Here is a 27735-nt window from a genome sequence, read left to right as displayed (position 1 = left end):
TGTTTAATAGTCACATGTAAAGGGTTGCAGGTGTGATTATGGGAAACCTGATATTGTGTACTACCACAGTACAGAGAAAATCTTAGGCTCTGAGATCCAACATGCAGAACTAAGAGAAATAAAATAATGAAAATGGTCATTAAAAAAACAATAGAAATAGAAATAAAATGATATATGTCATAACTGTAACAATAATTAATAAATAAAGTGATTCATAAATCAATTCATGCTATCCAATGCCCGTGTTTAGTTTTTTTAAACAATGATTCCTTCTGTGGGTGTTGGTGGGTGGATTCTGGAATCAATATGGAATCAGAATTAGGTTGTTTCCACTGGGTTTCCACTGGGTAATTCCTTCTTTTTCCAATAAAGAGAAAGGAAAAGGAAAAACCCTGTTCCTGACTTCCATTAAACACTAGCAAATGTGTGGGATGCCAGGGAATGACTGGAGAAAATACCAATGAACCTCACAATGAACTGCTACCATCTCTATATAAAGATAGAATAGGTCATTATCAATAAGATGTCACAATACGCTGTAGTGCGTTCGATTTGGCTGCTGTGGGGCAGAGACCCATTTTCAAGGGATTGTTAAATAAATATTATAACAATTTGGTTTTAATATCGTCACGTCTGGAAGAGGATAGTCAGAACGACACATTTCCGATTATTCCACACTTAGCCCTATCAGAGTTATACAGCCAGTCACGGAATGCTTTTCATGACCAGTAAACATCAATTGACCATGCAAATTTCAGATACATTCGGCATGTAGCTAGCTAACCAAGGAAACAACGTGTCGTGCCCTGGCATATCTCTCCATCCTCTCTAGTCTGTGGTCAATATGTGAAAACGGACATTTACTCTGTACACATGCTAGAAACTCCCTGACAGACTAGCACAGAGACAGGATGGAGACAAGATCATGACTAAGTGACGTCATTCTCTGTGTGTGTGTGTGTGTGTGTGTGTGTGTGTGTGTGTGTGTGTGTGTGTGTGTGTGTGTGTGTGTGTGTGTGTGTGTGTGTGTGTGTGTGTGTGTGTGTGTGTGTGTGTGTGTGTGTGTGTGTGTGTGGCTGACACTGACAGATCAGTGATCAGAGTTAAATCAAGCTCAAATCAAATCAAATTGTATTTGTCACATACACATGGTTAGCAGATGTTAATGCGAGTGTAGCGAAATGCTTGTGCTTCTAGTTCCGACAATGCAGTAATAACCAGCAAGTAATCTAACTACATGCCATACTGGACCACCAAAGACTACAGCTGCTCTTCTTCCCTTTATTGTGATGCTACAATTAGCATTTAGTTTCCCATTTCTTTTTCCTTATGCTCTTTAGTGCTCATTGTGTATGAACACGTGACAGGTACTATGTAACCATGTTGACCGTGAGTCACCCACCCTTTGCGGTGGTTGTACATGCGGTTGAGGCGGTCCCACTCTGCGTTGAGCTGTGTGAGGGCGTCTCCTATCTGTGCCACCTCTCTCTGCGACGCCTCCAGGATGGCATCAGGCTGGCGCTCATGGATCACCGTTACCTGCTCCCCCACAACCTCCAGACTCTCCTTTATACTCTGGGAGAGAGAGAGAAGGAGGAGAGAGAGGGACAAGAGAGAGAGAGGGAGGAGAGGAGAGAGGAGGGGGGGAGACGTAAGTAAAAGAGTGAGAGGTATCCGTTCAGACCTACAGGACCTTTCTCTCCCCTCATCCCTACCCCCTTTCCCCTCCTCCCTCCCTCTCTCCCCACATCCCTACCCCCTTTCCCCTCCTCCCTCCCTCTCTCACCCTCAGTGTGTCCTCCTGGCTGGAGAAGTCTTCATAGAGACCACTGCTGAGCTCGGAGGAGTTGAGCAGCAGTTCGTTGTCGGCCATGGCCAGCAGAACCTTGTTGATATTCAGCAGGTAGTCTGAGGGACTGAGCGAGAGCGCCCTGTCCTCTGGCTCCATCTGCTGGCAAGAGTCGGTATTATGTTAGAAGAAGTAAACGTGTGTGTGAATCAGACATTTTGCAATTACATTTAGCAGACACTCTTAGAACGACTTACAACCAGTACATTCATCTAAGGTAGGTAACACAACAACATGAGTCTGTGGGAAGCATCAAATGTCAACATTTGATATCAAATTTAATATGACTGTCATAAATACGCCATACAACAAAACAAGGTCATTAAAAGGACATAGGGAATAAGATAATAAGTGATGTGTAATACTAGTGATATACTGAACAAAAATCTAGAAAGCAACGTGCAACAATTTCAAAGATTTTGCTGAGTTACAGTTCGTACAAGGAAATCAGTCAATGTAAATAAATTCATTAGGTCCTAATCTATGGATTTCACATGACTGGGAAGACAGATATGGTCACAGATACCTTACAAAAAAGGTATCACCATTTGCCTCATGCAGTGCAACACATCTCCTTTGTATAGAGTTGATCAGGCTGTTGATTGTGGCCTGTGGAATGTTGTCCCACTCCTCTTCAATGGACATTTGAAGATGGACATTTGGTGGGAACTAAACACGCTGTCGTACACGTCGGTCCAGAGCATCCCAAACATGTTCAAAGGGTGACATGTCTGGTGAGTATGCAGGCCATGGAAAAACTGGGACATTTTCAGCTTCCAGGAATTGTGTTCAGATCCTTGCGACATGGGGCCGTGCATTATCATGCTGAAACATGAGGTGATGGTGGCGGATGAATGGCACAACAATGGGCCTCAGGATCTCGTCATCGTATCTCTCTGCATTCAAATTTCCATTGATAAAATTAAATTGTGTTCATTGTCTGTAGCTTATGCCTGCCCATACCACAACCCCACAGCCACCATGGGGCATTCATCCATGAAGAGCACAGTGGCCATCGTGGCTGGTCTCAGACCATCCCGCAGGTGAAGAAGCCAGATGTTGAGGTCCTGGACTGGTGTAGTTACACATGGTCTGCGGTTGTGAAGCTGGTTGGAAATACTGCCAAAAAATCTAAAATGACATTGGAGGCAGCTTATGACAGAGAATTAACATTAAATTCCCTGCCAACAGCTCTGGTAGACATTCCTGCAGTCAGCATGTCAATTGCACGCTCCCTCAAAACTTTAGAGTGGCCTTTTATTGTCCCCAGCACAAGGTGCACCTGTGTAATGGTCATGCCGTTTAATCAGCTTCTTGATATGCCACACCTGTCAGATGGATGGATTATCTTGGCAAAAGAGAAATTCTCACTAACAGGGAAGTAAATGGAACATTTCTGGGATATTTTATTTCAGCTCATAAAACATGGGAGCAACACTTTACATGTTGCGTTTATATTTTTGTTCAGTATAGAATGCAACACACCTCTCCAGTCAGGTCCTGTCTGTCTCTCTGCTCTGTGAAGCTGTTTGAAGAAGAGTCGTCGTCCATGGAGACCTCCACCTGTCTCACTCTCAGCATCCTAAACTCCTGTAGAGACAAGATAGGGATTTAGACACACACACACACACACAAACACAATTACAAACACACACAAACACACACAAACACACTCACACAAACAGGCACACACCAGACAAGGATATACTGTGCGTAATTCATTGCAAACAGAGAGCCTGCATAACATGACCAAGGCCACCGGTCCTCCAGATCTTAAAACTGAGCTCTACAATGCTACGAGACAGGAATACATTTACATCTGAAAGCTGGTTTGAGCATCTATGCTCTTTCTCACATGTAGTTGATAGAGTTTTTTATTCTTACTCCCTCAATCTGTGTGATGTACTGGTGTTAATGCCATTATTGTGTGGTTACGGTGTTAGGATATAAATGTTACATGATTGTTGAGTTAGTGTAGAGACTGTGTATCATTCTCTCTCACCCTCTGAGTGGTGTACTGTGCCTGCAGCCGGAGCAGCCGGAGTCTCAGCCCCTCCCTCTGCCCCTCATCTGCAGTCTGGAGCAGCACCTCCTCTCCTCTCCTCAGCAGCTCCTCCATGCCAGCCTTCTCCTCATCCATCTGACCGGTCAACACACAGGGTCACAGTGAACGTTGTCACGGAAACAAAGACTCCCTTTCAATCAAACAACTGAACTAGGGTTTTCCAGGGTTAGAAAATGAACATTATGCCCATAATCAAAAACAAAAAAATTTATTCAACTGTGAATCCGAACCAAAAATTGCTTGAAGAGTCGAGGGTCGACAGACAGGAAGGAGTAAGACACTCTGCTTCCTGACTGACAGTGACCTTGGTCTGGGCTGGTGTGATTTGTTCAGCCACTCTACACCGAGCGGTGTAAGTCCCTGATAACACACTCCGAGGACAAACTGCCCAATCACACCCTTGTTTGTCTGTGACACTGTATACATCTTATAGCACTTTGTGTTCTTTGTTTGACCAGTCATAAACTTAACCACTGTGTGTGTGTGTGTGTGTGTGTGTGTGTGTGTGTGTGTGTGTGTGTGTGTGTGTGTGTGTGTGTGTGTGTGTGTGTGTGTGTGTGTGTGTGTGTGTGTGTGTGTGTGTGTGTGTGTGTGTGTGTGTGTGTGTGTGTGTATGAGTGAGTGAGAGAGAGTATCTGTATAATATATACCATGTCATCATCCAGGGTGTGTGTGGGGTCCTGCTGGTCCTCTAGGGCCCTGAGTGTTGCCTCTAGTTCCCCCTCAAAGGTCTGCATCAGGCTGGAGCTCAGGGCCTCCTCTGACTGGCTCTGCTGGAGCTCAGCAATCTGGTCCTGTTGGAGCTGAGAGATCTGGTGAGGGATCTGAGAGATCTGTTGTATCTGCTGAATCATATCCACAGTCCCAGGCTCCAGAGTGGTGGACATCTGGGTATCAGAAACAAAACAGGGAGAATTACCCCCCTGTACGTATCTATCTACAGTTTGAATGATACAGCTCTAGAAAGTTGTGATTGTAATACAGTGAAACAGTATTGTGAGAGTATTTGTACCTTGGCAGCTTTGATGCATTGGGAGACCTTATGAAAGTTGCGGTTGAGTTCAGCCAGTTTGGGTTCTACGACGTCTCTGCAGGCAGGACCTCTACTGGTCATTAGGATGATGGCCTGGTCTCTCACACTGTCCACTCTCAGAGTGATGTCATCCAGCTCCTCTAGCAGGGTCTACACACACATGAATCAAACAATTTATACGTTAACAGGTTCATCAATAGCTTTTACTCCAATTATTATTTCCCCACACAGGCTAATTATATCCTAAACTCTGGTAATAGGCTCTAATAAAAATTCAATTGTAATCAACCAATATTGAATTTTCATGCTTCAGTTCCCTCCCCATGATTTCATCCTCTCCTCTCTCTCTCCTACCATCTCCCTTCCCTCTCTCTCTCCTACCATCTCCCTTCCCCTCTCCTCTCTCTCCTACCATCTCCCATCCCACTCTCTCTCCTATCATCTCCCTTCCCCTCTCCTCTCTCTCCTACCATCTCCCTTCCCCTCTCCTCTCTCTCCTACCATCTCCCATCCCCTCTCCTCTCTCTCCTACCATCTCCCATCCCACTCTCTCTCCTATCATCTCCCTTCCCCTCTCCTCTCTCTCCTATCATCTCCCTTCCCCTCTCCTCTCTCTCCTATCATCTCCCTTCCCCTCTCCTCTCTCTCCTACCATCTCCCTTCCCTCTCTCTCTCCTACCATCTCCTTTCTCCTCCTCTCCTCTCTCTCGTACCATCTCCCTTCCCCCTCTCTCTCCTATCATCTCCTTTCCCTCTCTCTCTCCTACCATCTCCCTTCCCCCCTCTCTCTCCTATCTCCTTTCCCTCTCTCTCTCCTACAGTCTCCCTCTCCTCTCTCTCAACTACCATCTCCCTTCCCCCTCTCTCTCCTATCATCTCCCTTTCCTCTCTCTCTCCTACCATCTCCCTTCCCCCTCTCTCTCCTATCATCTCCCTTCCCTCTCTCTCTCCTACCGTCTCCGTTCCCCCTCTCTCTCTCTCCTACCATCTCCCATCCCACTCTCTCTCCTATCATCTCCCTTCCCTCTCTCTCTCCTACCATCTCCTTTCTCCTCCTCTCCTCTCTCTCGTACCATCTCCCTTCCCCCTCTCTCTCCTATCATCTCCTTTCCCTCTCTCTCTCCTACCATCTCCCTTCCCCCTCTCTCTCCTATCTCCTTTCCCTCTCTCTCTCCTACAGTCTCCCTCTCCTCTCTCTCCTACCATCCCCCTTCACCCTCTCTCTCCTATCATCTCCCTTCCCTCTCTCTCAACTACCATCTCCCTTCCCCCTCTCTCTCCTATCATCTCCCTTTCCTCTCTCTCTCCTACCATCTCCCTTCCCCCTCTCTCTCCTATCATCTCCCTTCCCTCTCTCTCTCCTACCGTCTCCGTTCCCCCTCTCTCTCTCTCCTACCATCTCCCTTTCCCCCTCTCTCCTTTCCCTCTCTCTCTCCTACAGTCTACCTTCCCTCTCTCTCTCCTACCGTCTCCATTCCCCTCCTCTCCTCTCTCTCTCCTACCGTCTCCATTCCCCTCCTCTCCTCTCTCTCTCCTACCGTCTCCTTTCCCCTCTACTCTCTCTCTCCTACCGTCTCCATTCCCCTCCTCTCCTCTCTCTCTCCTACAGTCTCCCTTCCCCTCCTCTCCTCTCTTTCTCCTACCATCTCCTTTCCCCTCTCCTCTCTCTCGCCTACCGTCTCCCTTCCCTCTCTCTCTCCTACCATCTCCTTTCCCCTCTCCTCTCTCTCTCCTACCGTCTCCTTTCCCCCCTCCTCTCTCTCTCCTACCGTCTCCCTTCCTCTCTCTCTCTCTCTCTCTCTCCTACCGTCTCCCTTCCCTCTCTCTCTCTCCTACCGTCTCCCTTCCCTCTCTCTCCCACCGTTTCCTTTCCCCTCTCCTCTCTATCTCCTACCGTCTCCCTTCCCTCTCTCTCTCCTACCGTCTCCTTTCCCCTCTCCTACCATCTCCCTTCCCTCTGTCTCTCCTACCGTCTCCTTTCCCCTCTCCCATCTCTCTCCTACTGTCTCCTTTCCCCTCTCCCCTCTCTCTCCTACCGTCTCCCTTCCCGCTCTCTCTCCTACCGTCTCCTTTCCCCTCTCTCTCCTACTGTCTCCTTTCCCCTCTCCTCTCTCTCTCCTACCGTCTCCCTTCCCGCTCTCTCTTCTACCATCTCCCTTCCCTCTCTCTCTCCTACCGTCTCCCTTCCCTCTCTCTCTCCTACCGTCTCCTTTCCCCCCTCCTCTCTCTCTCCTACTGTCTCCCTTCCCTCTCTCTCTCTCCTACAGTCTCCCTTCCCTCTCTCTCTCTCTCCTACAGTCTCCCTTCCCTCTCTCTCTCCCACCGTTTCCTTTCCCCTCTCCTCTCTCTCTCCTACAGTGTCTCTTCCCTCTCTCTCTCCTACCGTCTCCTTTCCCCTCTCCTACCATCTCCCTTCCCGCTCTCTCTCCTACCCTACCGTCTCCCTTCCCTCTCTCTCTCCTACTGTCTCCTTTCCCCTCTCCTCTCTCTCTCCTACTGTCTCCTTTCCCCTCTCATCTCCCTCTCCTACCGTCTCCCTTCCTGCTCTCTCTCCTACCGTCTCCTTTCCCCTCTCCTCTCTCTCTCCTACTGTCTCCTTTCCCCTCTCCTCTCTCTCTCCTACTGTCTCCCTTCCCGCTCTCTCTCCTACCGTCTCCCTTCCTGCTCTCTCTCCTACAGTCTCCTTTCCCCTCTCCTCTCTTTCTCTCCTACCATCTCCCTTCCCGCTCTCTCTCCTACCGTCTCCTTTCCGCCCTCCTCTCTCTCTCCTACTGTCTCCTTTCCCCTCTCCTCTCTCTCTCCTACCGTCTCCCTTCCCGCTTTCTCTCCTACCGTCTCCCTTCCCCTCTCCTCTCTCCTACTGTCTCCTTTCCCCTCTCCTCTCTCTCTCCTACCATCTCCTTTCCCCTCTCTCTCCTACTGTCTCCTTTCCCCTCTCCTCTCTCTCCTACCGTCTCCTATCCCCTCTCCCTCTCTCTCCTACAGTCTCCTTTCCCCTCTCCCTCTCTCTCCTACCGTCTCCCTTCCCGCTCTCTCTCCTACAGTCTCCTTTCCCCTCTCTCTCCTACTGTCTCCTTTCCCCTCTCCTCTCTCTCTCCTACCGTCTCCCTTCCTCTCTCTCTCCTACCGTCTCCCTCTCCTCTCTCTCTCCTACCTTCTCTTTTCCCCTCTCCTCTCTCTCTCCTACCATCTCTCTTCCCTCTCTCTCTCCTACCATCTCCCTTCCCCTCTCCTCTCTCTCCTACCATCTCCCATCCCACTCTCTCTCCTATCATCTCCTTCCCTCTCTCTCTCCTACCATCTCCTTTCTCCTCCTCTCCTCTCTCTCGTACCATCTCCCTTCCCCCTCTCTCTCCTATCATCTCCTTTCCCTCTCTCTCTCCTACCATCTCCCTTCCCCCTCTCTCTCCTATCTCCTTTCCCTCTCTCTCTCCTACAGTCTCCCTTCCCTCTCTCTCCTATCATCTCCCTTTCCTCTCTCTCTCCTACCATCTCCTTCCCCTCTCTCTCCTATCATCTCCTTCCTCTCTCTCTCCTACCATCTCCGTTCCCCCTCTCTCTCTCTCCTACCATCTCCCTTTCCCCCTCTCTCCTTTCCCTCTCTCTCTCCTACAGTCTACCTTCCCTCTCTCTCTCCTACCGTCTCCATTCCCCTCCTCTCCTCTCTCTCTCCTACCGTCTCCATTCCCCTCCTCTCCTCTCTCTCTCCTACCGTCTCCTTTCCCCTACTCTCTCTCTCCTACCGTCTCCATTCCCTCCCTCTCTCTCTCTCTCTCCTACAGTCTCCCTTCCCCTCCTCTCCTCTCTTTCTCCTACCATCTCCTTTCCCCTCTCCTCTCTCTCTCCTACCGTCTCCTTTCCCCTCTCCTCTCTCTCGCCTACCGTCTCCCTTCCCTCTCTCTCTCCTACCATCTCCTTTCCCCTCTCCTCTCTCTCTCCTACCGTCTCCTTTCCCCTCTCCTCTCTCTCTCCTACCGTCTCCCTTCCCGCTCTCTCTCCTACCGTCTCCTTTCCCCTCCCTTCTCTCTCTCCTACCGTCTCCTTTCCCCCCTCCTCTCTCTCTCCTACCGTCTCCCTTCCCTCTCTCTCTCTCTCTCTCTCCTACCGTCTCCCTTCCCTCTCTCTCTCTCCTACCGTCTCCCTTCCCTCTCTCTCCCACCGTTTCCTTTCCCCTCTCCTCTCTATCTCCTACCGTCTCCCTTCCCTCTCTCTCTCCTACCGTCTCCTTTCCCCTCTCCTACCATCTCCCTTCCCTCTGTCTCTCCTACCGTCTCCTTTCCCCTCTCCCATCTCTCTCCTACTGTCTCCTTTCCCCTCTCTCTCCTACCGTCTCCCTTCCCGCTCTCTCTCCTACCGTCTCCTTTCCCCTCTCTCTCCTACTGTCTCCTTTCCCCTCTCCTCTCTCTCTCCTACCGTCTCCCTTCCCGCTCTCTCTTCTACCGTCTCCCTTCCCTCTCTCTCCCACCGTTTCCTTTCCCCTCTCCTCTCTATCTCCTACCGTCTCCCTTCCCTCTCTCTCTCCTACCGTCTCCTTTCCCCCCTTCTCTCTCTCTCCTACCGTCTCCCTTCCCTCTCTCTCTCTCTCTCTCTCCTACCGTCTCCCTTCCCTCTCTCTCTCTCCTACCGTCTCCCTTCCCTCTCTCTCCCACCGTTTCCTTTCCCCTCTCCTCTCTATCTCCTACCGTCTCCCTTCCCTCTCTCTCTCCTACCGTCTCCTTTCCCCTCTCCTACCATCTCCCTTCCCTCTGTCTCTCCTACCGTCTCCTTTCCCCTCTCCCATCTCTCTCCTACTGTCTCCTTTCCCAGTCTCCCTTCCCTCTCTCTCTCTCTCCTACAGTCTCCCTTCCCTCTCTCTCTCCCACCGTTTCCTTTCCCCTCTCCTCTCTCTCTCCTACAGTGTCTCTTCCCTCTCTCTCTCCTACCGTCTCCTTTCCCCTCTCCTACCATCTCCCTTCCCGCTCTCTCTCCTACCCTACCGTCTCCCTTCCCTCTCTCTCTCCTACTGTCTCCTTTCCCCTCTCCTCTCTCTCTCCTACTGTCTCCTTTCCCCTCTCCTCTCTCTCTGCTACTGTCTCCTTTCCCCTCTCCTCTCTCTCTCCTACTGTCTCCCTTCCCGCTCTCTCTCCTACCGTCTCCCTTCCTGCTCTCTCTCCTACCGTCTCCTTTCCCCTCTCCTCTCTCTCTGCTACTGTCTCCTTTCCCCTCTCCTCTCTCTCTCCTACTGTCTCCCTTCCCGCTCTCTCTCCTACCGTCTCCCTTCCTGCTCTCTCTCCTACCGTCTCCTTTCCCCTCTCCTCTCTTTCTCTCCTACCATCTCCCTTCCCTCTCTCTCTCCTACCGTCTCCCTTCCCGCTCTCTCTCCTACCGTCTCCTTTCCGCCCTCCTCTCTCTCTCCTACTGTCTCCTTTCCCCTCTCCTCTCTCTCTCCTACCGTCTCCCTTCCCGCTTTCTCTCCTACCGTCTCCCTTCCCCTCTCCTCTCTCCTACTGTCTCCTTTCCCCTCTCCTCTCTCTCTCCTACCGTCTCCTTTCCCCTCTCTCTCCTACTGTCTCCTTTCCCCTCTCCTCTCTCTCCTACCGTCTCCTTTCCCCTCTCTACTCTCTCTCCTACAGTCTCCTTTCCCCTCTCCCCTCTCTCTCCTACCGTCTCCCTTCCCGCTCTCTCTCCTACAGTCTCCTTTCCCCTCTCTCTCCTACTGTCTCCTTTCCCCTCTCCCTCTCTCTCTCCTACCGTCTCCCTTCCCTCTCTCTCTCCTACCGTCTCCCTCTCCTCTCTCTCTCCTACCTTCTCTTTTCCCCTCTCTCTCTCTCTCCTACCATCTCCCTTCCTCTCTCTCTCCTACCATCTCCCTTCCCCTCTCCTCTCTCTCCTACCATCTCCCATCCCACTCTCTCTCCTATCATCTCCTTCCCTCTCTCTCTCCTACCATCTCCTTTCTCCTCCTCTCCTCTCTCTCGTACCATCTCCCTTCCCCCTCTCTCTCCTATCATCTCCTTTCCCTCTCTCTCTCCTACCATCTCCCTTCCCCCCTCTCTCTCCTATCTCCTTTCCCTCTCTCTCTCCTACAGTCTCCCTTCCCTCTCTCTCCTATCATCTCCCTTTCCTCTCTCTCTCCTACCATCTCCCTTCCCCTCTCTCTCCTATCATCTCCCTTCCCTCTCTCTCTCCTACCATCTCCGTTCCCCCTCTCTCTCTCCTACCATCTCCCTTTCCCCCTCTCTCCTTTCCCTCTCTCTCCTACAGTCTACCTTCCCTCTCTCTCTCCTACCGTCTCCATTCCCCTCCTCTCCTCTCTCTCTCCTACCGTCTCCATTCCCCTCCTCTCCTCTCTCTCTCCTACCGTCTCCTTTCCCCTCTCCTCTCTCTCGCCTACCGTCTCCCTTCCCTCTCTCTCTCCTACCATCTCCTTTCCCCTCTCCTCTCTCTCTCCTACCGTCTCCTTTCCCCTCTCCTCTCTCTCTCCTACCGTCTCCCTTCCCGCTCTCTCTCCTACCATCTCCTTTCCCCTCCCTTCTCTCTCTCCTACCGTCTCCTTTCCCCCCTCCTCTCTCTCTCCTACCGTCTCCCTTCCCTCTCTCTCTCTCTCTCTCTCCTACCGTCTCCCTTCCCTCTCTCTCTCTCCTACCGTCTCCCTTCCCTCTCTCTCCCACCGTTTCCTTTCCCCTCTCCTCTCTATCTCCTACCGTCTCCCTTCCCGCTCTCTCTCCTACCGTCTCCTTTCCCCTCTCTCTCCTACTGTCTCCTTTCCCCTCTCCTCTCTCTCTCCTACCGTCTCCCTTCCCGCTCTCTCTTCTACCGTCTCCCTTCCCTCTCTCTCTCCTACCGTCTCCTTTCCCCCCTCCTCTCTCTCTCCTACTGTCTCCCTTCCCTCTCTCTCTCTCCTACAGTCTCCCTTCCCTCTCTCTCTCTCTCCTACAGTCTCCCTTCCCTCTCTCTCTCTCTCCTACAGTCTCCCTTCCCTCTCTCTCTCCCACCGTTTCCTTTCCCCTCTCCTCTCTCTCTCCTACAGTGTCTCTTCCCTCTCTCTCTCCTACCGTCTCCTTTCCCCTCTTCTACCATCTCCCTTCCCGCTCTCTCTCCTACTCTACCGTCTCCCTTCCCTCTCTCTCTCCTACTGTCTCCTTTCCCCTCTCCTCTCTCTCTCCTACTGTCTCCTTTCCCCTCTCATCTCCCTCTCCTACCGTCTCCCTTCCTGCTCTCTCTCCTACCGTCTCCTTTCCCCTCTCCTCTCTCTCTCCTACTGTCTCCTTTCCCCTCTCCTCTCTCTCTCCTACTGTCTCCCTTCCCGCTCTCTCTCCTACCGTCTCCCTTCCTGCTCTCTCTCCTACCGTCTCCTTTCCCCTCTCCTCTCTTTCTCTCCTACCATCTCCCTTCCCGCTCTCTCTCCTACCGTCTCCCTTCCCGCTCTCTCTCCTACCGTCTCCTTTCCGCCCTCCTCTCTCTCTCCTACTGTCTCCTTTCCCCTCTCCTCTCTCTCTCCTACCGTCTCCCTTCCCGCTTTCTCTCCTACCGTCTCCCTTCCCCTCTCCTCTCTCCTACTGTCTCCTTTCCCCTCTCCTCTCTCTCTCCTACCGTCTCCTTTCCCCTCTCTCTCCTACTGTCTCCTTTCCCCTCTCCTCTCTCTCCTACCGTCTCCTTTCCCCTCTCCCCTCTCTCTCCTACAGTCTCCTTTCCCCTCTCCCCTCTCTCTCCTACCGTCTCCCTTCCCGCTCTCTCTCCTACAGTCTCCTTTCCCCTCTCTCTCCTACTGTCTCCTTTCCCCTCTCCTCTCTCTCTCCTACCGTCTCCCTTCCCTCTCTCTCTCCTACCGTCTCCCTCTCCTCTCTCTCTCCTACCTTCTCTTTTCCCCTCTCCTCTCTCTCTCCTACCATCTCCCTTCCCCTCTCTCTCCTACCATCTCCTTCCCCTCTCCTCTCTCTCCTACCATCTCCCATCCCACTCTCTCTCCTATCATCTCCTTCCCTCTCTCTCTCCTACCATCTCCTTTCTCCTCCTCTCCTCTCTCTCATACCATCTCCTTCCCCCTCTCTCTCCTATCATCTCCTTTCCCTCTCTCTCTCCTACCATCTCCCTTCCCCCTCTCTCTCCTATCTCCTTTCCCTCTCTCTCTCCTACAGTCTCCCTTCCCTCTCTCTCCTACCATCTCCTTCCCTCTCTCTCCTACCATCTCCCTTCCCCTCTCTCTCCTATCATCTCCCTTCCCTCTCTCTCTCCTATCATCTCCCTTCCCTCTCTTTCTCCTACCATCTCCTTTCTCCTCTCCTCTCTCTCCTACCATCCCCCTTCACCCTCTCTCTCCTATCATCTCCCTTCCCTCTCTCTCAACTACCATCTCCCTCCCCCTCTCTCTCCTATCATCTCCCTTTCTCTCTCTCTCCTACCATCTCCCTTCCCCCTCTCTCTCCTATCATCTCCTTCCCTCTCTCTCTCCTACCATCTCCGTTCCCCTCTCTCTCTCTCTCTCCTACCGTCTCCTTTCTCCTCCTCTCCTCTCTCTCCTACCATCTCCCTTCCCCCTCGCTCTCCTATCATCTCTTTTCCCTCTCTCTCTCCTACCATCTCCCTTCCCCCTCTCTCTCTCTCCTACCATCTCCCCTGCCCCCTCTCTCCTTTCCCTCTCTCTCTCCTACCGTCTCCATTCCTCTCTCTCTCCTACCGTCTCCATTCCCTCCTCTCCTCTCTCTCTCCTACCGTCTCCTTTCCCCTCTACTCTCTCTCTCCTACCGTCTCCATTCCCCTCCTCTCCTCTCTCTCTCCTACCGTCTCCTTTCCCCTCCTCTCCTCTCTCTCTCCTACCGTCTCCTTTCCCCTCTACTCTCTCTCTCCTACCGTCTCCATTCCCCTCCTCTCCTCTCTCTCTCCTACAGTCTCCCTTCCCCTCCTCTCCTCTCTTTCTCCTACCATCTCCTTTCCCCTCTCCTCTCTCTCTCCTACCGTCTCCTTTCCCCTCTCCTCTCTCTCGCCTACCGTCTCCATTCCCCTCTCCTCTCTCTCTCCTACCATCTCCTTTCCCCTCTCCTCTCTCTCTCCTACCGTCTCCTTTCCCCTCTCCTCTCTCTCTCCTACCGTCTCCCTTCCCGCTCTCTCTCCTACCGTCTCCTTTCCCCTCCCCTCTCTCTCTCCTACCGTCTCCTTTCCCCCCTCCTCTCTCTCTCGTACTGTCTCCCTTCCCTTTCTCTCTCCTACCGTCTCCCTTCCCTCTCTCTCTCTCCTACCGTCTCCCTTCCCTCTCTCTCCCACCATTTCCTTTCCCCTCTCCTCTCTCTCTCCTTCCGTCTCCCTTCCCTCTCTCTCTCCTACCGTCTCCTTTCCCCTCTCTCTCTTACTGTCTCCTTTCCCCTCTCCTCTCTCTCTCCTACCGTCTCCCTTCCCTCTCTCTCCCACCATTTCCTTTCCCCTCTCCTCTCTCTCTCCTACCGTCTCCCTTCCCGCTCTATCTCCTACCGTCTCCTTTCCCCTCTCTCTCCTACTGTCTCCTTTCCCCTCTCTCTCTCTCCTACCGTCTCCCTTCCCGCTCTCTCTTCTACCATCTCCCTTCCCTCTCTCTCTCCTACCGTCTCCTTTCCCCCCTCCTCTCTCTCTCCTACTGTCTCCCTTCCCTCTCTCTCTCTCTCCTACAGTCTCCCTTCCCTCTCTCTCTCTCCTACAGTCTCCCTTCCCTCTCTCTCTCCTACCGTCTCCTTTCCCCTCTCCTACCATCTCCCTTCCCTCTGTCTCTCCTACCGTCTCCTTTCCCCTCTCCCATCTCTCTCCTACTGTCTCCTTTCCCCTCTCCCCTCTCTCTCCTACCGTTTCTCTTCCCGCTCTCTCTCCTACCGTCTCCTTTCCCCTCTCTCTCCTACTGTCTCCTTTCCCCTCTCCTCTCTCTCTCCTACCGTCTCCCTTCCCGCTCTCTCTTCTACCGTCTCCCTTCCCTCTCTCTCTCCTACCGTCTCCTTTCCCCCCTTCTCTCTCTCTCCTACTGTCTCCCTTCCCTCTCTCTCTCTCCTACAGTCTCCCTTCCCTCTCTCTCTCCCACCGTTTCCTTTCCCCTCTCCTCTCTCTCTCCTACAGTGTCTCTTCCCTCTCTCTCTCCTACCGTCTCCTTTCCCCTCTCCTACCATCTCCCTTCCCGCTCTCTCTCCTACCCTACCGTCTCCCTTCCCTCTCTCTCTCCTACTGTCTCCTTTCCCCTCTCCTCTCTCTCTCCTACTGTCTCCTTTCCCCTCTCATCTCCCTCTCCTACCGTCTCCTTCCTGCTCTCTCCTACCGTCTCCTTTCCCTCTCCTCTCTCTCTCCTACTGTCTCCTTTCCCCTCTCCTCTCTCTCTCCTACTGTCTCCCTTCCCGCTCTCTCTCCTACCGTCTCCCTTCCTGCTCTCTCTCCTACCGTCTCCTTTCCCCTCTCCTCTCTTTCTCTCCTACCATCTCCCTTCCCGCTCTCTCTCCTACCGTCTCCTTCCCGCTCTCTCTCCTACCGTCTCCTTTCCGCCCTCCTCTCTCTCTCCTACTGTCTCCTTTCCCTCTCCTCTCTCTCTCCTACCGTCTCCTTCCCCTTTCTCTCCCTACCGTCTCCCTTCCCCTCTCCTCTCTCCTACTGTCTCCTTTCCCCTCTCCTCTCTCCTACTGTCTCCTTTCCCCTCTCCTCTCTCTCTCCTACCGTCTCCTTTCCCCTCTCTCTCCTACTGTCTCCTTTCCCCTCTCCTCTCTCTCCTACCGTCTCCTTTCCCCTCTCCCCTCTCTCTCCTACAGTCTCCTTTCCCCTCTCCCCTCTCTCTCCTACCGTCTCCTTCCCGCTCTCTCTCCTACAGTCTCCTTTCCCCTCTCTCTCCTACTGTCTCCTTTCTCTCCTCTCTCTCTCCTACCGTCTCCCTTCCCTCTCTCTCTCCTACCGTCTCCCTCCCTCTCTCTCCTACCTTCTCTTTTCCCCTCTCCTCTCTCTCTCCTACCATCTCCCTTCCCCTCTCCTCTCTCTCCTACCATCTCCCATCCCACTCTCTCTCCTATCATCTCCCTTCCCTCTCTCTCTCCTACCATCTCCTTTCTCCTCCTCTCCTCTCTCTCGTACCATCTCCCTTCCCCCTCTCTCTCCTATCATCTCCTTTCCCTCTCTCTCTCCTACCATCTCCCTTCCCCCTCTCTCTCCTATCTCCTTTCCCCTCTCTCTCTCCTACAGTCTCCTTCCCTCTCTCTCCTATCATCTCCCTTTCCTCTCTCTCTCCTACCATCTCCCTTCCCCCTCTCTCTCCTATCATCTCCCTTCCCTCTCTCTCTCCTACCATCTCCGTTCCCCCTCTCTCTCTCTCCTACCATCTCCCTTTCCCCCTCTCTCCTTTCCCTCTCTCTCTCCTACAGTCTACCTTCCCTCTCTCTCTCCTACCGTCTCCATTCCCCTCCTCTCCTCTCTCTCTCCTACCGTCTCCATTCCCCTCCTCTCCTCTCTCTCTCCTACCGTCTCCTTTCCCCTCTACTCTCTCTCTCCTACCGTCTCCATTCCCCTCCTCTCTCTCTCTCTCCTACAGTCTCCTTCCCCTCCTCTCCTCTCTTTCTCCTACCATCTCCTTTCCCCTCTCCTCTCTCTCCCTACCGTCTCCTTTCCCTCTCCTCTCTCTCTCCTACCGTCTCCTTTCCCCTCTCCCTCTCTCTCTCCTACCGTCTCCTTCCCGCTCTCTCTCCTACCGTCTCCTTTCCCCTCCCTTCTCTCTCTCCTACCGTCTCCTTTCCCCCTCCTCTCTCTCTCCTACCGTCTCCCTTCCCTCTCTCTCTCTCTCTCTCTCCTACCGTCTCCCTTCCCTCTCTCTCTCTCTCCTACCGTCTCCCTTCCCTCTCTCTCCCACCGTTTCCTTTCCCCTCTCCTCTCTATCTCCTACCGTCTCCCTTCCCCTCTCTCTCCTACCGTCTCCTTTCCCTCTCCTACCATCTCCCTTCCCTCTGTCTCTCCTACCGTCTCCTTTCCCCTCTCCCATCTCTCTCCTACTGTCTCCTTTCCCTCTCTCTCCTACCGTCTCCTTCCCGCTTTCTCTCCTACCGTCTCCCTTCCCCTCTCCTCTCTCCTACTGTCTCCTTTCCCTCTCCTCCTCTCTCTCTCCTACCGTCTGCTTTCCCCTCTCTCTCCTACTGTCTCCTTTCCCCTCTCCTCTCTCTCCTACCGTCTCCTTTCCCCTCTCCCCTCTCTCTCCTACAGTCTCCTTTCCCCTCTCCCCTCTCTCTCCTACCGTCTCCCTTCCCGCTCTCTCTCCTACAGTCTCCTTTCCCCTCTCTCTCCTACTGTCTCCTTTCCCCTCTCCTCTCTCTCTCCTACCGTCTCCCTTCCCTCTCTCTCTCCTACCGTCTCCCTCTCCTCTCTCTCTCCTACCTTCTCTTTTCCCCTCTCCTCTCTCTCTCCTACCATCTCCCTTCCCTCTCTCTCTCCTACCATCTCCCTTCCCCTCTCCTCTCTCTCCTACCATCTCCCATCCCACTCTCTCTCCTATCATCTCCCTTCCCTCTCTCTCTCCTACCATCTCCTTTCTCCTCCTCTCCTCTCTCTCGTACCATCTCCCTTCCCCCTCTCTCTCCTATCATCTCCTTTCCCTCTCTCTCTCCTACCATCTCCCTTCCCCCCCTCTCTCTCCTATCTCCTTTCCCTCTCTCTCTCCTACAGTCTCCCTTCCCTCTCTCTCCTATCATCTCCCTTTCCTCTCTCTCTCCTACCATCTCCCTTCCCCCTCTCTCTCCTATCATCTCCCTTCCCTCTCTCTCTCCTACCATCTCTGTTCCCCCCCTCTCTCTCTCCTACCATCTCCTTTCCCCCTCTCTCCTTTCCCTCTCTCTCTCCTACAGTCTACCTTCCCTCTCTCTCTCCTACCGTCTCCATTCCCCTCCTCTCCTCTCTCTCCACCGTCTCCATTCCCCTCCTCTCTCTCTCTCTCCTACCGTCTCCTTTCCCCTCTCTCTCTCTCTCTCCTACCGTCTCCATTCCCCTCCTCTCCTCTCTCTCTCCTACAGTCTCCCTTCCCCTCCTCTCCTCTCTTTCTCCTACCATCTCCTTTCCCCTCTCTCTCTCTCTCCTACCGTCTCCTTTCCCCTCTCCTCTCTCTCGCCTACCGTCTCCTTCCCTCTCTCTCTCCTACCATCTCCTTTCCCCTCTCCTCTCTCTCTCTCCTACCGTCTCCTTTTCCCTCCTCCTACCGTCTCTCTCTCTACCGTCTCCCTTCCCCTTCTCTCTCTCCTACCGTCTCCTTTCCCCCTCCTCTCTCTCTCTCCCGTACCCTTCCCTCTCTCTCTCTCTCCCTCCGTCTCCCTCCCTCTCTCTCTCTCTCCTACCGTCTCCCTTCCCTCTCTCTCCCACCGTTTCCTTTCCCCTCTCCTCTCTATCTCCCCGTCTCCTTCTCTCTCTCTCCCTACCGTCTCCTTTCCCTCTCCTACCATCTCCTTCCCTCTGTCTCTCCTACCGTCTCCTTTCTCCTCTCTCCTCTCTCTCTCCTACTGTCTCCTTTCCCCTCTCTCCTACCGTCTCCTTCCCGCTCTCTCTCCTACCGTCTCCTTTCCCCTCTCTCTCCTACTGTCTCCTTTCCCCTCTCCTCTCTCTCTCCTACCGTCTCCTTCCCCGCTCTCTCTTCTACCGTCTCTCTCTCTCTCCTACCGTCTCCTTTCCCCCCCTCTCTCTCTCCTACTGTCTCCCTTCCCTCTCTCTCTCTCCTACAGTCTCCTTCCCCTCCCTCTCTCTCTCCTACAGTCTCCTTCCCTCTCTCTCTCCCACCGTCTCCTTTCCCCTCTCCTCTCTCTCTCCTACAGTGTCTCTTCCCTCTCTCTCCTACCTCTTTCCCCTCTCCTACCATCTCCTTCCCCTCTCTCTCTCCTACCGTCTCCCTTCCCTCTCTCTCATCCTACCTCCTTTCCCCTCCTCTCTCTCTCTCCTACTGTCTCCTTTCCCTCCTCTCTCTCTCCTACTGTCTCCCTTCCCGCTCTCTCCTACAGTCTCCTTCCTCTCTCTCCTACCGTCTCCTTTCCCCTCTCCTCTCTTTCTCTCCTACCATCTCCCTTCCCGCCTCTCCCTTCTCCTCTCTCCTACCTCTCCTTCTGTCTCTCCTCCCTCCTCTCTCTCTCCTACTGTCTCCTTTCCCCTCTCTCTCTCTCTCCTACTGTCTCCTTCCCGCTCTCTCTCCTACAGTCTCCTTCCTGCTCTCTCTCCTACCGTCTCTTTCCCCTCTCCTCTCTTTCTCTCCTACCATCTCCCTTCCCGCTCTCTCTCCTACCGTCTCCCTTCCTCTCTCTCTCCTACCGTCTCCTTTTCCTCTCTCTCTCTCCTACTGTCTCCTTTCCCTCTCCTCTCTCTCTCCTACCGTCTCCTTCCCGCTTTCTCTCCTACCGTCTCTCCTTCCCCTCTCTCTCTCCTACTGTCTCCTTTCCCCCTCCTCTCTCTCTCCTCTCTCCTTTCCCCTCTCTCTCCTACTGTCTCCTTTCCCTCTCCTCTCTCTCCTACCGTCTCCTTTCTCCCTCTCCCCTCTCTCTCCTACAGTCTCCTTTCCCCTCTCCCCTCTCTCTCTCCTACCGTCTCCTTCCCGCTCTCTCTCCTACAGTCTCCTTCCCTCTCTCTCCTCTCCCCTCTCTCTCCTACTGTCTCCTTTCCCCTCTCCTCTCTCTCTCCTACCGTCTCCTCCCTCTCTCTCTCCTACCTTCTCTTTTCCCCTCTCCTCTCTCTCTCCTACCATCTCCTTCCCTCCTCTCTCCTACCATCTCCCTTCCCTCTCCTCTCTCTCCTCATCTCCCATCCCACTCTCTCCTATCTCTCCCTTCCTCTCTCTCTCTCCTACCATCTCCTTTTCTCCTCTCTCTACCATCTCCCTTCCCCTCTCTCTCCTATCATCTCCTTTCCCTCTCTCTCTCCTACCATCTCCCTTCCCCCTCTCTCTCTCCTATCTCCCTTCCCCCCTCTCTCCTACCTTCCTTTCCCCTCTCCTCTCTCTCTCCTACAGTCTCCTTCCCTCTCTCTCTCCTACCATCTCCCTTCCCTCTCTCTCTCCTATCATCTCCTTCCCTCTCTCTCCTATCATCTCCCTTCCCTCTCTCTCTCCTATCATCTCCTTCCCTCTCTCTCTCTACCTCCTACCATCTCCTTTCTCCCTCTCTCTCTCCTACCATCCCCCTTCCCCTCTCTCCCTATCATCTCCTTCCCTCTCTCTTACCATCTCCCTTCCCCCTCTCTCTCCTATCATCTCCTTTTCTCTCTCTCCTACCATCTCCCTTCTCTCCTACCATCTCCCTTCCCCTCTCTCTCCTACCGTCTCCCCTTCCCTCTCTCTCTCCTACCGTCTCCTTTCTCCTCCTCTCCTCTCTCTCTACCATCTCCCTTCCCCCTCTCTCCCTATCATCTCTCCCTCTCTCTCTCCTACCATCTCCTTCCCCTCTCTCTCCTCCTACCATCTCCCCTTCCCCTCTCTCTCTCTCCTACCATCTCCTTTCCCCCTCCTCCTCTCTCTCTCCTACCGTCTCCTTCCCTCTCTCTCTCCTACTGTCTCCATTCCCCTCTCTCTCTCTCCTACCGTCTCCTTTCCCCTCCCTCCCCTCTCTCTCCTACCGTCTCCTTTCCCCTCTCCCTCTCTCTCCTACCGTCTCCCTTCCCTCTCTCTCTCTCCTACAGTCTCCTTTCCCCTCTCTCTCCTACTGTCTCCTTTCCCCTCCTCTCTCTCTCTCTCTCCTACTCCTTCCCCTCTCTCTCCTACCGTCTCCTTTCCCCTCTCTCTCTCCTACAGTCTCCTTTCCCCTCTCTCTCTCTCTCCTCCTACCATCTCTCTTTCCATCTCCTCTCTCCTCTCTCTCTCCTACCGTCTCCTTTCCCCTCTCCTCTCTCCTACCATCTCCATTCCCCTCTCTCTCTCTCTCTACAGTCTCCCTTCCCTCCTCTCTCTCTCTCCTACCATCTCCTTTCCCTCTCCTCTCTCTCCTACCATCTCCTTTCTCCCCTCTCTCTCTCTCTCCTACCGTCTCCATTCCCTTCCTCCCTCTCTCTCCTACCATCTCCTTTCCCTCTCTCTCTCCTACCATCTCCTTTCCCCCCCTCTCTCTCCTATCTCCTTTCCCCCTCCTCTCTCTCTCCTACAGTCTCCTTCCCTCTCTCTCTCCTACCATCTCCCTTTCCTCTCTCTCTCCTACCATCTCCTTCCCCCTCTCTCTCTCTATCACCGTCTCCTTCCCTCTCTCTCTCCTACCATCTCCTTTCCCCCTCTCTCTCTCTCCTACCATCTCCTTTCCCTCTCCCTCTCTCTCCTACCGTCTCCTTCCCTCTCTCCTACAGTCTCCTTCCCCCTCTCTCTCTCCTACCGTCTCCATTCCCCTCTCCTCTCTCTCTCTCCTACCTTTCTCTCCCCCTTCTCTCTCTCTCCTACCGTCTCCTTTCCCCTCTATTTCCTTTCTCTCTCTCCTACCGTCTCCTTCCCTCCTCTCTCCTACCGTCTCCTTTCTCTCTCTCCTACAGTCTCCCTTCCTCCTCTCTCTCCTCTCTCCTTCTCCTCCATCTCCATTTCCCCTCCTCTCTCTCCTACCGTCTCCTACCGCTCTCTCTTCCCGTCTCCTTTCCCCTCTCTCTCCTACTGTCTCCTTCCCCTCCCTCTCTCTCTCCTACAGTCTCCTTTCCCCTCTCTACCATCTCTCTCTCTCCTACCGTCTCCCTTTCCTCTCCTCTCTCTCCCCGTCTCCTTTCCCCTCTCTCTCTCTCTCTCTCCTACTGTCTCCTCCTTCCCCTTCCCTCTCTCTCTCTCCTACCGTCTCTCCTTCCCTCTCTCTCTCTCTCTCTCTCTCCTACCGTCTCCCTTCCCTCTCTCTCTCTCCTACCGTCTCCTTCCCCTCTCTCCCACCGTTTCCTTTCCCCCTCCTCTCTCTCTCCTACCGTCTCCCTTCCCTCTCTCTCTCGTCTCCCTTCCCTCTCTCTCTCCTACTGTCTCCCCCCTCTCTCTCTCTCTCCTACTGTCTCCTTTCCCTCTCATCTCCCTCCGTTTCCTCTCCCCTCTCCTCTCTATCTCCTACCGTCTCCTTTCCCCTCTCTCTCTTTCTCTCCTACCGTCTCCTTCCCCCCTCTCCTACCATCTCCCTTCCCTCTCTCTCTCCTACCGTCTCCTTTCCCCTCTCCCATCTCTCTCCTACTGTCTCCTTTCCCTCTCTCTCTCCTCTCCTACCGTCTCCTTCCCGCTCTCTCTCCTACCGTCTCCTTTCCCCTCTCTCTCCTACTGTCTCTTTCCCCTTTCCCCTCTCCTACCATCTCCTCTCTCCTACTGTCTCCCTTCCCTCTCTCTCTCCTACCTCTCTCCTTTCCCCTCCCCTCTCTCTCTTCCCTACTGTCTCCTTTCCCCTCTCCTCTCTCTCTCCTACCGTCTCCTCCTTTCCCTCTCCTTTCCCCTCTCTCTCCTACTGTCTCCCTTCCCCTCTCTCTCTCCTCCCGTCTCCCTTCCCTCTCTCTCTCCTCCCGCTCTCTCTCCTACCGTCTCCTTTCCCCTCTCCTCTCTCTCTCCTACCGTCTCCTTTCCCCTCTCCTCTCTCTCTCCTACCGTCTCCTTTCCCCTCTCTCTCCTACTGTCTCCTTTCCCCTCTCTCTCCTACTGTCTCCTTTCCCCTCTCCTCTCTCTCCTACCGTCTCCCTTCCCGCTCTCTCTCCTACCGTCTCCCTTCCCGCTCTCTCTCCTACCATCTCCTTTCCCCTCTCCTCTCCCTCTCCTACAGTCTCCCTTCCCTCTCTCTCCTACTGTCTCCTTTCCCCTCTCCTCTCTCTCTCCTACTGTCTCCTTTCCCCTCTCCTCTCTCTTTCCTACCGTCTCCCTTCCCGCTCTCTCTCGTACCATCTCCTTTCCGCCCTCCTCTCACTCTCCTACTGTCTCCTTTCCCCTCTCCTCTCTCTCTCCTACCGTCTCCCTTCCCGCTCTCTCTCCTACCGTCTCCTTTCCCCTCTCCTCTCTCTCTCCTACTGTCTCCTTTCCCCTCTCCTCTCTCTCTCCTACCATCTCCTTTCCCCTCTCTCCTACTGTCTCCTTACCCCTCTCCTGTCTCTCCTACCGTCTCCCTTCCCGCTCTCTCTCCTACCGTCTCCCTTCCCTCTCCCTCTCCTACCGTCTCCTTTCCCCTCTCCTCTCCCTCTCCTACCGTCTCCATTCCATCTCTCTGTCCTACTGTCTCCTTTCCCCTGTCCTCTCTCTCTCCTACTGTCTCCTTTCCCCTCTCCTCTCTCTCTCCTACCGTCTCCCTTCCCGCTCTCTCTCCTACAGTCTCCCTTCCCGCTCTCTCTCCTACCATCTCCTTTCCCCTCTCCTCTCTCTCTCCTACTGTCTCCTTTCCCCTCTCCTCTATCTCTCCTACCGTCTCCCTTCCCGCTCTCTCTCCTACCGTCTCTCTTCCCGCTCTCTCTCCTACCGTCTCCTTTCCCCTCTCCTCTCTCTCTCCTACTGTCTCCTTTCCCCTCTCCTCTCCCTCTCCTACCGTCTCCCTTCCCTCTCTCTCTCCTACTGTCTCCTTTCCCCTCTCCTCTCTCTCCTACCGTCTCCCTTCCCGCTCTCTCTCCTACCGTCTCCTTTCCCCTCTCCTCTCTCTCTCCTACCGTCTCCTTCCCTCTCTCTCTCCTACCATCTCCTTTCCCCTCTCCTACCGTCTCCCTTCCCGCTCTCTCTCCTACCGTCTCCTTTCTCCTCTCCTCTCTCTCTCCTACCGTCTCCTTTTCACTCTCCCCTACCATCTCCCTTCCCGCTCTCTCTCCTACCGTCTCCCTTCCCGCTCTCTCTCCTACCGTCTCCTTTCCCCTCTCCTGTCTCTCCTACCGTCTCCCTTCCCGCTCTCTCTCCTACCGTCTCCCTTCCCTCTCCCTCTCCTACCGTCTCCTTTCCCCTCTCCTCTCCCTCTCCTACCGTCTCCATTCCATCTCTCTCTCCTACTGTCTCCTTTCCCCTGTCCTCTCTCTCTCCTACTGTCTCCTTTCCCCTCTCCTCTCTCTCTCCTACCGTCTCCCTTCCCGCTCTCTCTCCTACCGTCTCCTTTCCCCTCTCCTCTCTCTCTCCTACTGTCTCCTTTCCCCTCTCCTCTCTCTCTCTCCTACCGTCTCCCTTCCCTCTCTCTCTCCTACCATCTCCTTTCCCCTCTCCTCTCCCTCTCCTACCGTCTCCCTTCCCTCTCTCTCTCCTACTGTCTCCTTTCCCCTCTCCTCTCTCTCTCCTACTGTCTCCTTTCCCCTCTCCTCTCTCTCTCCTACAGTCTCCCTTCCCTCTCTCTCTCCTACAGTCTCCTTTCCCCTCTCCTACCGTCTCCCTTCCTGTCCTCTCCCATCTCTCCACTGTGGGCAGTCTCTCTGTCTCTATCACCTGAACTACCATCTCTCTCCACTATCGTCTGTCTCGATCCACTTAAGTACCATCTCTCTCCACTGTGTGCCGCCTCCCTCTCCACTGTGGGTCGTCTCAATTACCGTAACTACTATCTCCCTCTCCACTGTGGGTCGTCTCAATTACCGTAACTACTATCTCCCTCTCCACTGTGGGCCGTCTCCATCACCTTAACTACCATCTCCCTCTCCACTGTGGGCCGTCTCCATCACCTTAACTACTATCTTCCTCTCCACTGTGGGTTGTCTCCATCACCTTAACTACCATCTCCCTCTCCACTGTGGGCCGTCTCTATCACCTTAACTACTTTTTCCCTCTCCACTGTGGGCAGTCTCCATCACCTTAACTACTATCTCCCTCTCCACCACCTTAACTACCATCTCCCTCTCCACCACCTTAACTACCATCTCCCTCTCCACTGTGGGCAGTCTCCATCACCTTAACTACTATCTCCCTCTCCACCACCTTAACTACCATCTCCCTCTCCACCACCTTAACTACCATCTCCCTCTCCACCACCTTAACTACCATCTCCCTCTCCACTGTGGGCCGCCTCCATCACGTTAACTACCATCTCCCTCTCCACCACCTTAACTACCATCTCCCTCTCCACTGTGGGCCGTCTCCATCACCTTAACTACTATCTCCCTCTCCACTGTGGGCCGTCTCTATCACGTTAACTACTATCTCCCTCTCCACTGTGGGCCGTCTCCATCACCTTAACTACTATCTCCCTCTCCACTGTGGGCAGTCTTTCCGTCTCATCCAGGTGGATCTGGGTCTGGTACAGCCAGGTGCTGATGTGGGCCAGGTTCTCATCAAAGATCTCCACCTCGTTCTGGTGGTTCTGTAGGGAACAGAGGTAGAAAGATGGTAGTGCTGAGCGATTCGAGTTTGAGGTTGGTTTGCGTTTTTTGGTGCCATTATTAATAAATCGATTTCGGTTTTGATCATTTAAAATGACGACATAGGAATTTCCCTTAAAAAGCTCAAGAAGTATTAAGTTAAAAATAATGAACATTCAATTGCCAAAACATAAAAAAATATTCCATTGGCTCAGTCAGGTCCAGATTGGATAAACATCAATAGATAAATAGGAAATTACTAATAAATAACCAAATATTTCAGCTGTGTATATTACTTTGTTTTTATTTGATTACCTTATTATTTTTTTATTCTTTAAAATCATCTCTTCTCAGGCAGTAGCAGTCAGCCAGCCAGGACACGTAACGTTAACTCTGTTCTCCCCATACTGTACTGCCCTCAGTCATCCTATTTAGCTAACCTGCAGAGCTGTCGGACAAAATCATTGGACTAGTTCTTCAAAGTAGATAAGGTATACTTTCACAAACTGTCCCTCTCGTCGTTGTGTTGTGTACATTGCTCTCTCATGCGGTCTGTGTGTATCTAACCTGACGTAACAGACGGAAAAGTGGATCAGTCCAGAGATCTGCATATAATGACGAGATGCTCATGTCTATGCTCTAACAATGGAAGTCTTTCTCCCAAAGGTCCAAAATAAACCCATAGAAACGCATTGGGCTTATTTTGGACAGATTATGGTGAGAGTGAAACCTCTTGCTTCGCCTCTTTCTCTCTGATCCATCTCTATGCCTCAACAAAATGGCACAATGGAGTAGGATCATTGTAGTTAATTACCATGTGTTTGCATTGAACTAGGTTTAATATGTGCTTAATGAAGACTCCATCAGCCCAGCATCCCACATAGTGAATGACTTGATTTCTCTCTAGAGAAACGGAGTGCTGAGGAAGCAGGAATTATTGCAGGAATTATTCCAAATGTCCCTTCTGACATGTTTTAGCTGTCATGTACACATGACTTTACTCAACCATTACTTTAGACAGAGACAGGATTAATAGATAGGTTATCCTATGATAGTGAAGCGTGAACCCACCAGAACGGTGCTCAGCCAGTCCTCGGTCCAGGTGCGCACCTGTCCCCAGCCTTCGTTGAGGCCACACAGCTTATCTTCCAGAGGGCCCTCGCTCCCCTCCACCAGCCCCTGCAGCCCAGCGCTGGTCTCCATCAGCTCAGCCAGGTCTGCCTTACGATGCTCCGACTCCTTCAGCATGCCCTGGGGGAGCGCACACACACGTTATACAGATGTTACACAAATCCTCTGCACACCCACCCTCTACAGACACAAAAGCCAAATAAACATTTCAACAAACTATTCTAGCAAGCCCGGTGAACACACTAGCACACAACTCACACACACGTGACTCACGTTGGCCCAGGCGATCTCAGCATCTATATCAGCAGGCATGTCTCCAGAGGACTTTTTCTGCTGCAGCAGAGTCTGGTTGGTGGTCAGCCAGTCCTGTAGGGCGGCGCTGTCCTTATGTAGTCTCAGAGACAAAGACAGAGCCTTCTCCAGGTCCTGCTTCCCCTCTGTCACCTGGAGAGAGAAGAAGAGACGATGGGCTCGCTGTTTGGTTGGTCAAAATGACGATATCCTCGTCATTTTGAAACTAGGTTTATTTTAAGAACGCAACTATTCATGATGACACAGCTGACCAAGTGAGAAGACCAGACTGTTATATCCTAAGGTTAAACTACTATAGTCACGTGTGTGTGTATTACCTGTGCTCCCAGGTGGTTGTAGAGCAGTTTAAGTGCTGTCAGTTGTTCATCCATGCCTCTGGGGTTGTCAGTCTGTTGTTTCTGGACGATCTGTCTTCCTGTTTTTATCACTGTCTCCACCTCTAACTTCACCTCACTCAGAACCTTATACAGTTTCTGAAGGGTTAGGGAGACAGACAGGGAGTATGAGGGAGAATGTGTGTGTGTGTGTGTGTGTGTGTGTGTGTGTGTGTGTGTGTGTGTGTGTGTGTGTGTGTGTGTGTGTGTGTGTGTGTGTGTGTGTGTGTGTGTGTGTGTGTGTGTGTGTGTGTGTGTGTGTGTGTGTGTGTGTGTGTGTGTGTGTGTGTGTGTGTGTACATGCACACCTGTAAGAGACTTCTCAAGGTGTTTTATTTCTAGGTCTCACCATACAGCCGATGAGGTGGGCCTGGATCTGTTGGGGTTCCACCTCCCTAACGTCTAGAATGTGCAGCTCTTCCTTGGCTCCATCTAGAACCCTCTTACAGTCCAGCATGCGCTGCTCAAAGTTAGCAGGCTTCTGGAACAACTGGTACTTAGTGGAGATCTCTCGAAGCTTCCGCTGAAAGACGGAAAAAACAGCATAATGACCAACCAGAATTATTGCAGAGACAACAACATTTTCAATAAATCATAAACTCCTATGTTATCCCTATAGGCTTTAATGAGAACAATTTCACCCCCTGTCCACTAGGGGTCAGTACCTGCAGCAGGTCCAACATGGTTCCACTGCGAGCAGCCTTGCCCTCTGGGGTGGGAGGAGGCAGATTACCCACGTTCCTACTCCTCAACTCCTCCACTGTCACCTCATGGGCCGCAATCTCTGCCCCGATGGTCTGCAAAGGATGGA

The 27735-nt window shown here is 53.0% G+C and overlaps 1 protein-coding gene across 7 annotated transcripts in view; it reads right to left on the bottom strand.

Moving 5' to 3' along the window:
• Positions 1-27735, bottom strand: part of utrn (utrophin) — a 392537-nt gene that overhangs the window by 264964 nt on the left and 99838 nt on the right. For 5 of the 7 annotated variants that reach the window (XM_046298685.1, XM_046298684.1, XM_046298690.1 and 2 more), the window contains 12 exons: positions 27590-27721; positions 27274-27447; positions 26868-27023; positions 26512-26682; positions 26179-26358; positions 24981-25109; positions 4927-5097; positions 4565-4801; positions 3852-3989; positions 3335-3439; positions 1787-1951; positions 1403-1575 (listed from right to left, as the gene is read on the bottom strand). In XM_046298685.1, coding sequence (XP_046154641.1) covers positions 1403-1575; positions 1787-1951; positions 3335-3439; positions 3852-3989; positions 4565-4801; positions 4927-5097; positions 24981-25109; positions 26179-26358; positions 26512-26682; positions 26868-27023; positions 27274-27447; positions 27590-27721 — 1931 coding nt within the window. Of the gene's footprint in view, positions 1-1402; positions 1576-1786; positions 1952-3334; positions 3440-3851; positions 3990-4564; positions 4802-4926; positions 5098-24894; positions 24919-24980; positions 25110-26178; positions 26359-26511; positions 26683-26867; positions 27024-27273; positions 27448-27589; positions 27722-27735 lie in introns of those variants that run through there. The other 2 variants (XM_046298687.1, XM_046298691.1) reach the window with 2 other exon arrangements.

This window comes from Oncorhynchus gorbuscha, linkage group LG14, assembly GCF_021184085.1.
Source record: "Oncorhynchus gorbuscha isolate QuinsamMale2020 ecotype Even-year linkage group LG14, OgorEven_v1.0, whole genome shotgun sequence".
Lineage (NCBI taxonomy): Eukaryota > Metazoa > Chordata > Actinopteri > Salmoniformes > Salmonidae > Oncorhynchus > Oncorhynchus gorbuscha.
Note: the sequence above shows the minus strand (reverse complement) of the source record. Positions and strands in the feature narration are given on the sequence as shown.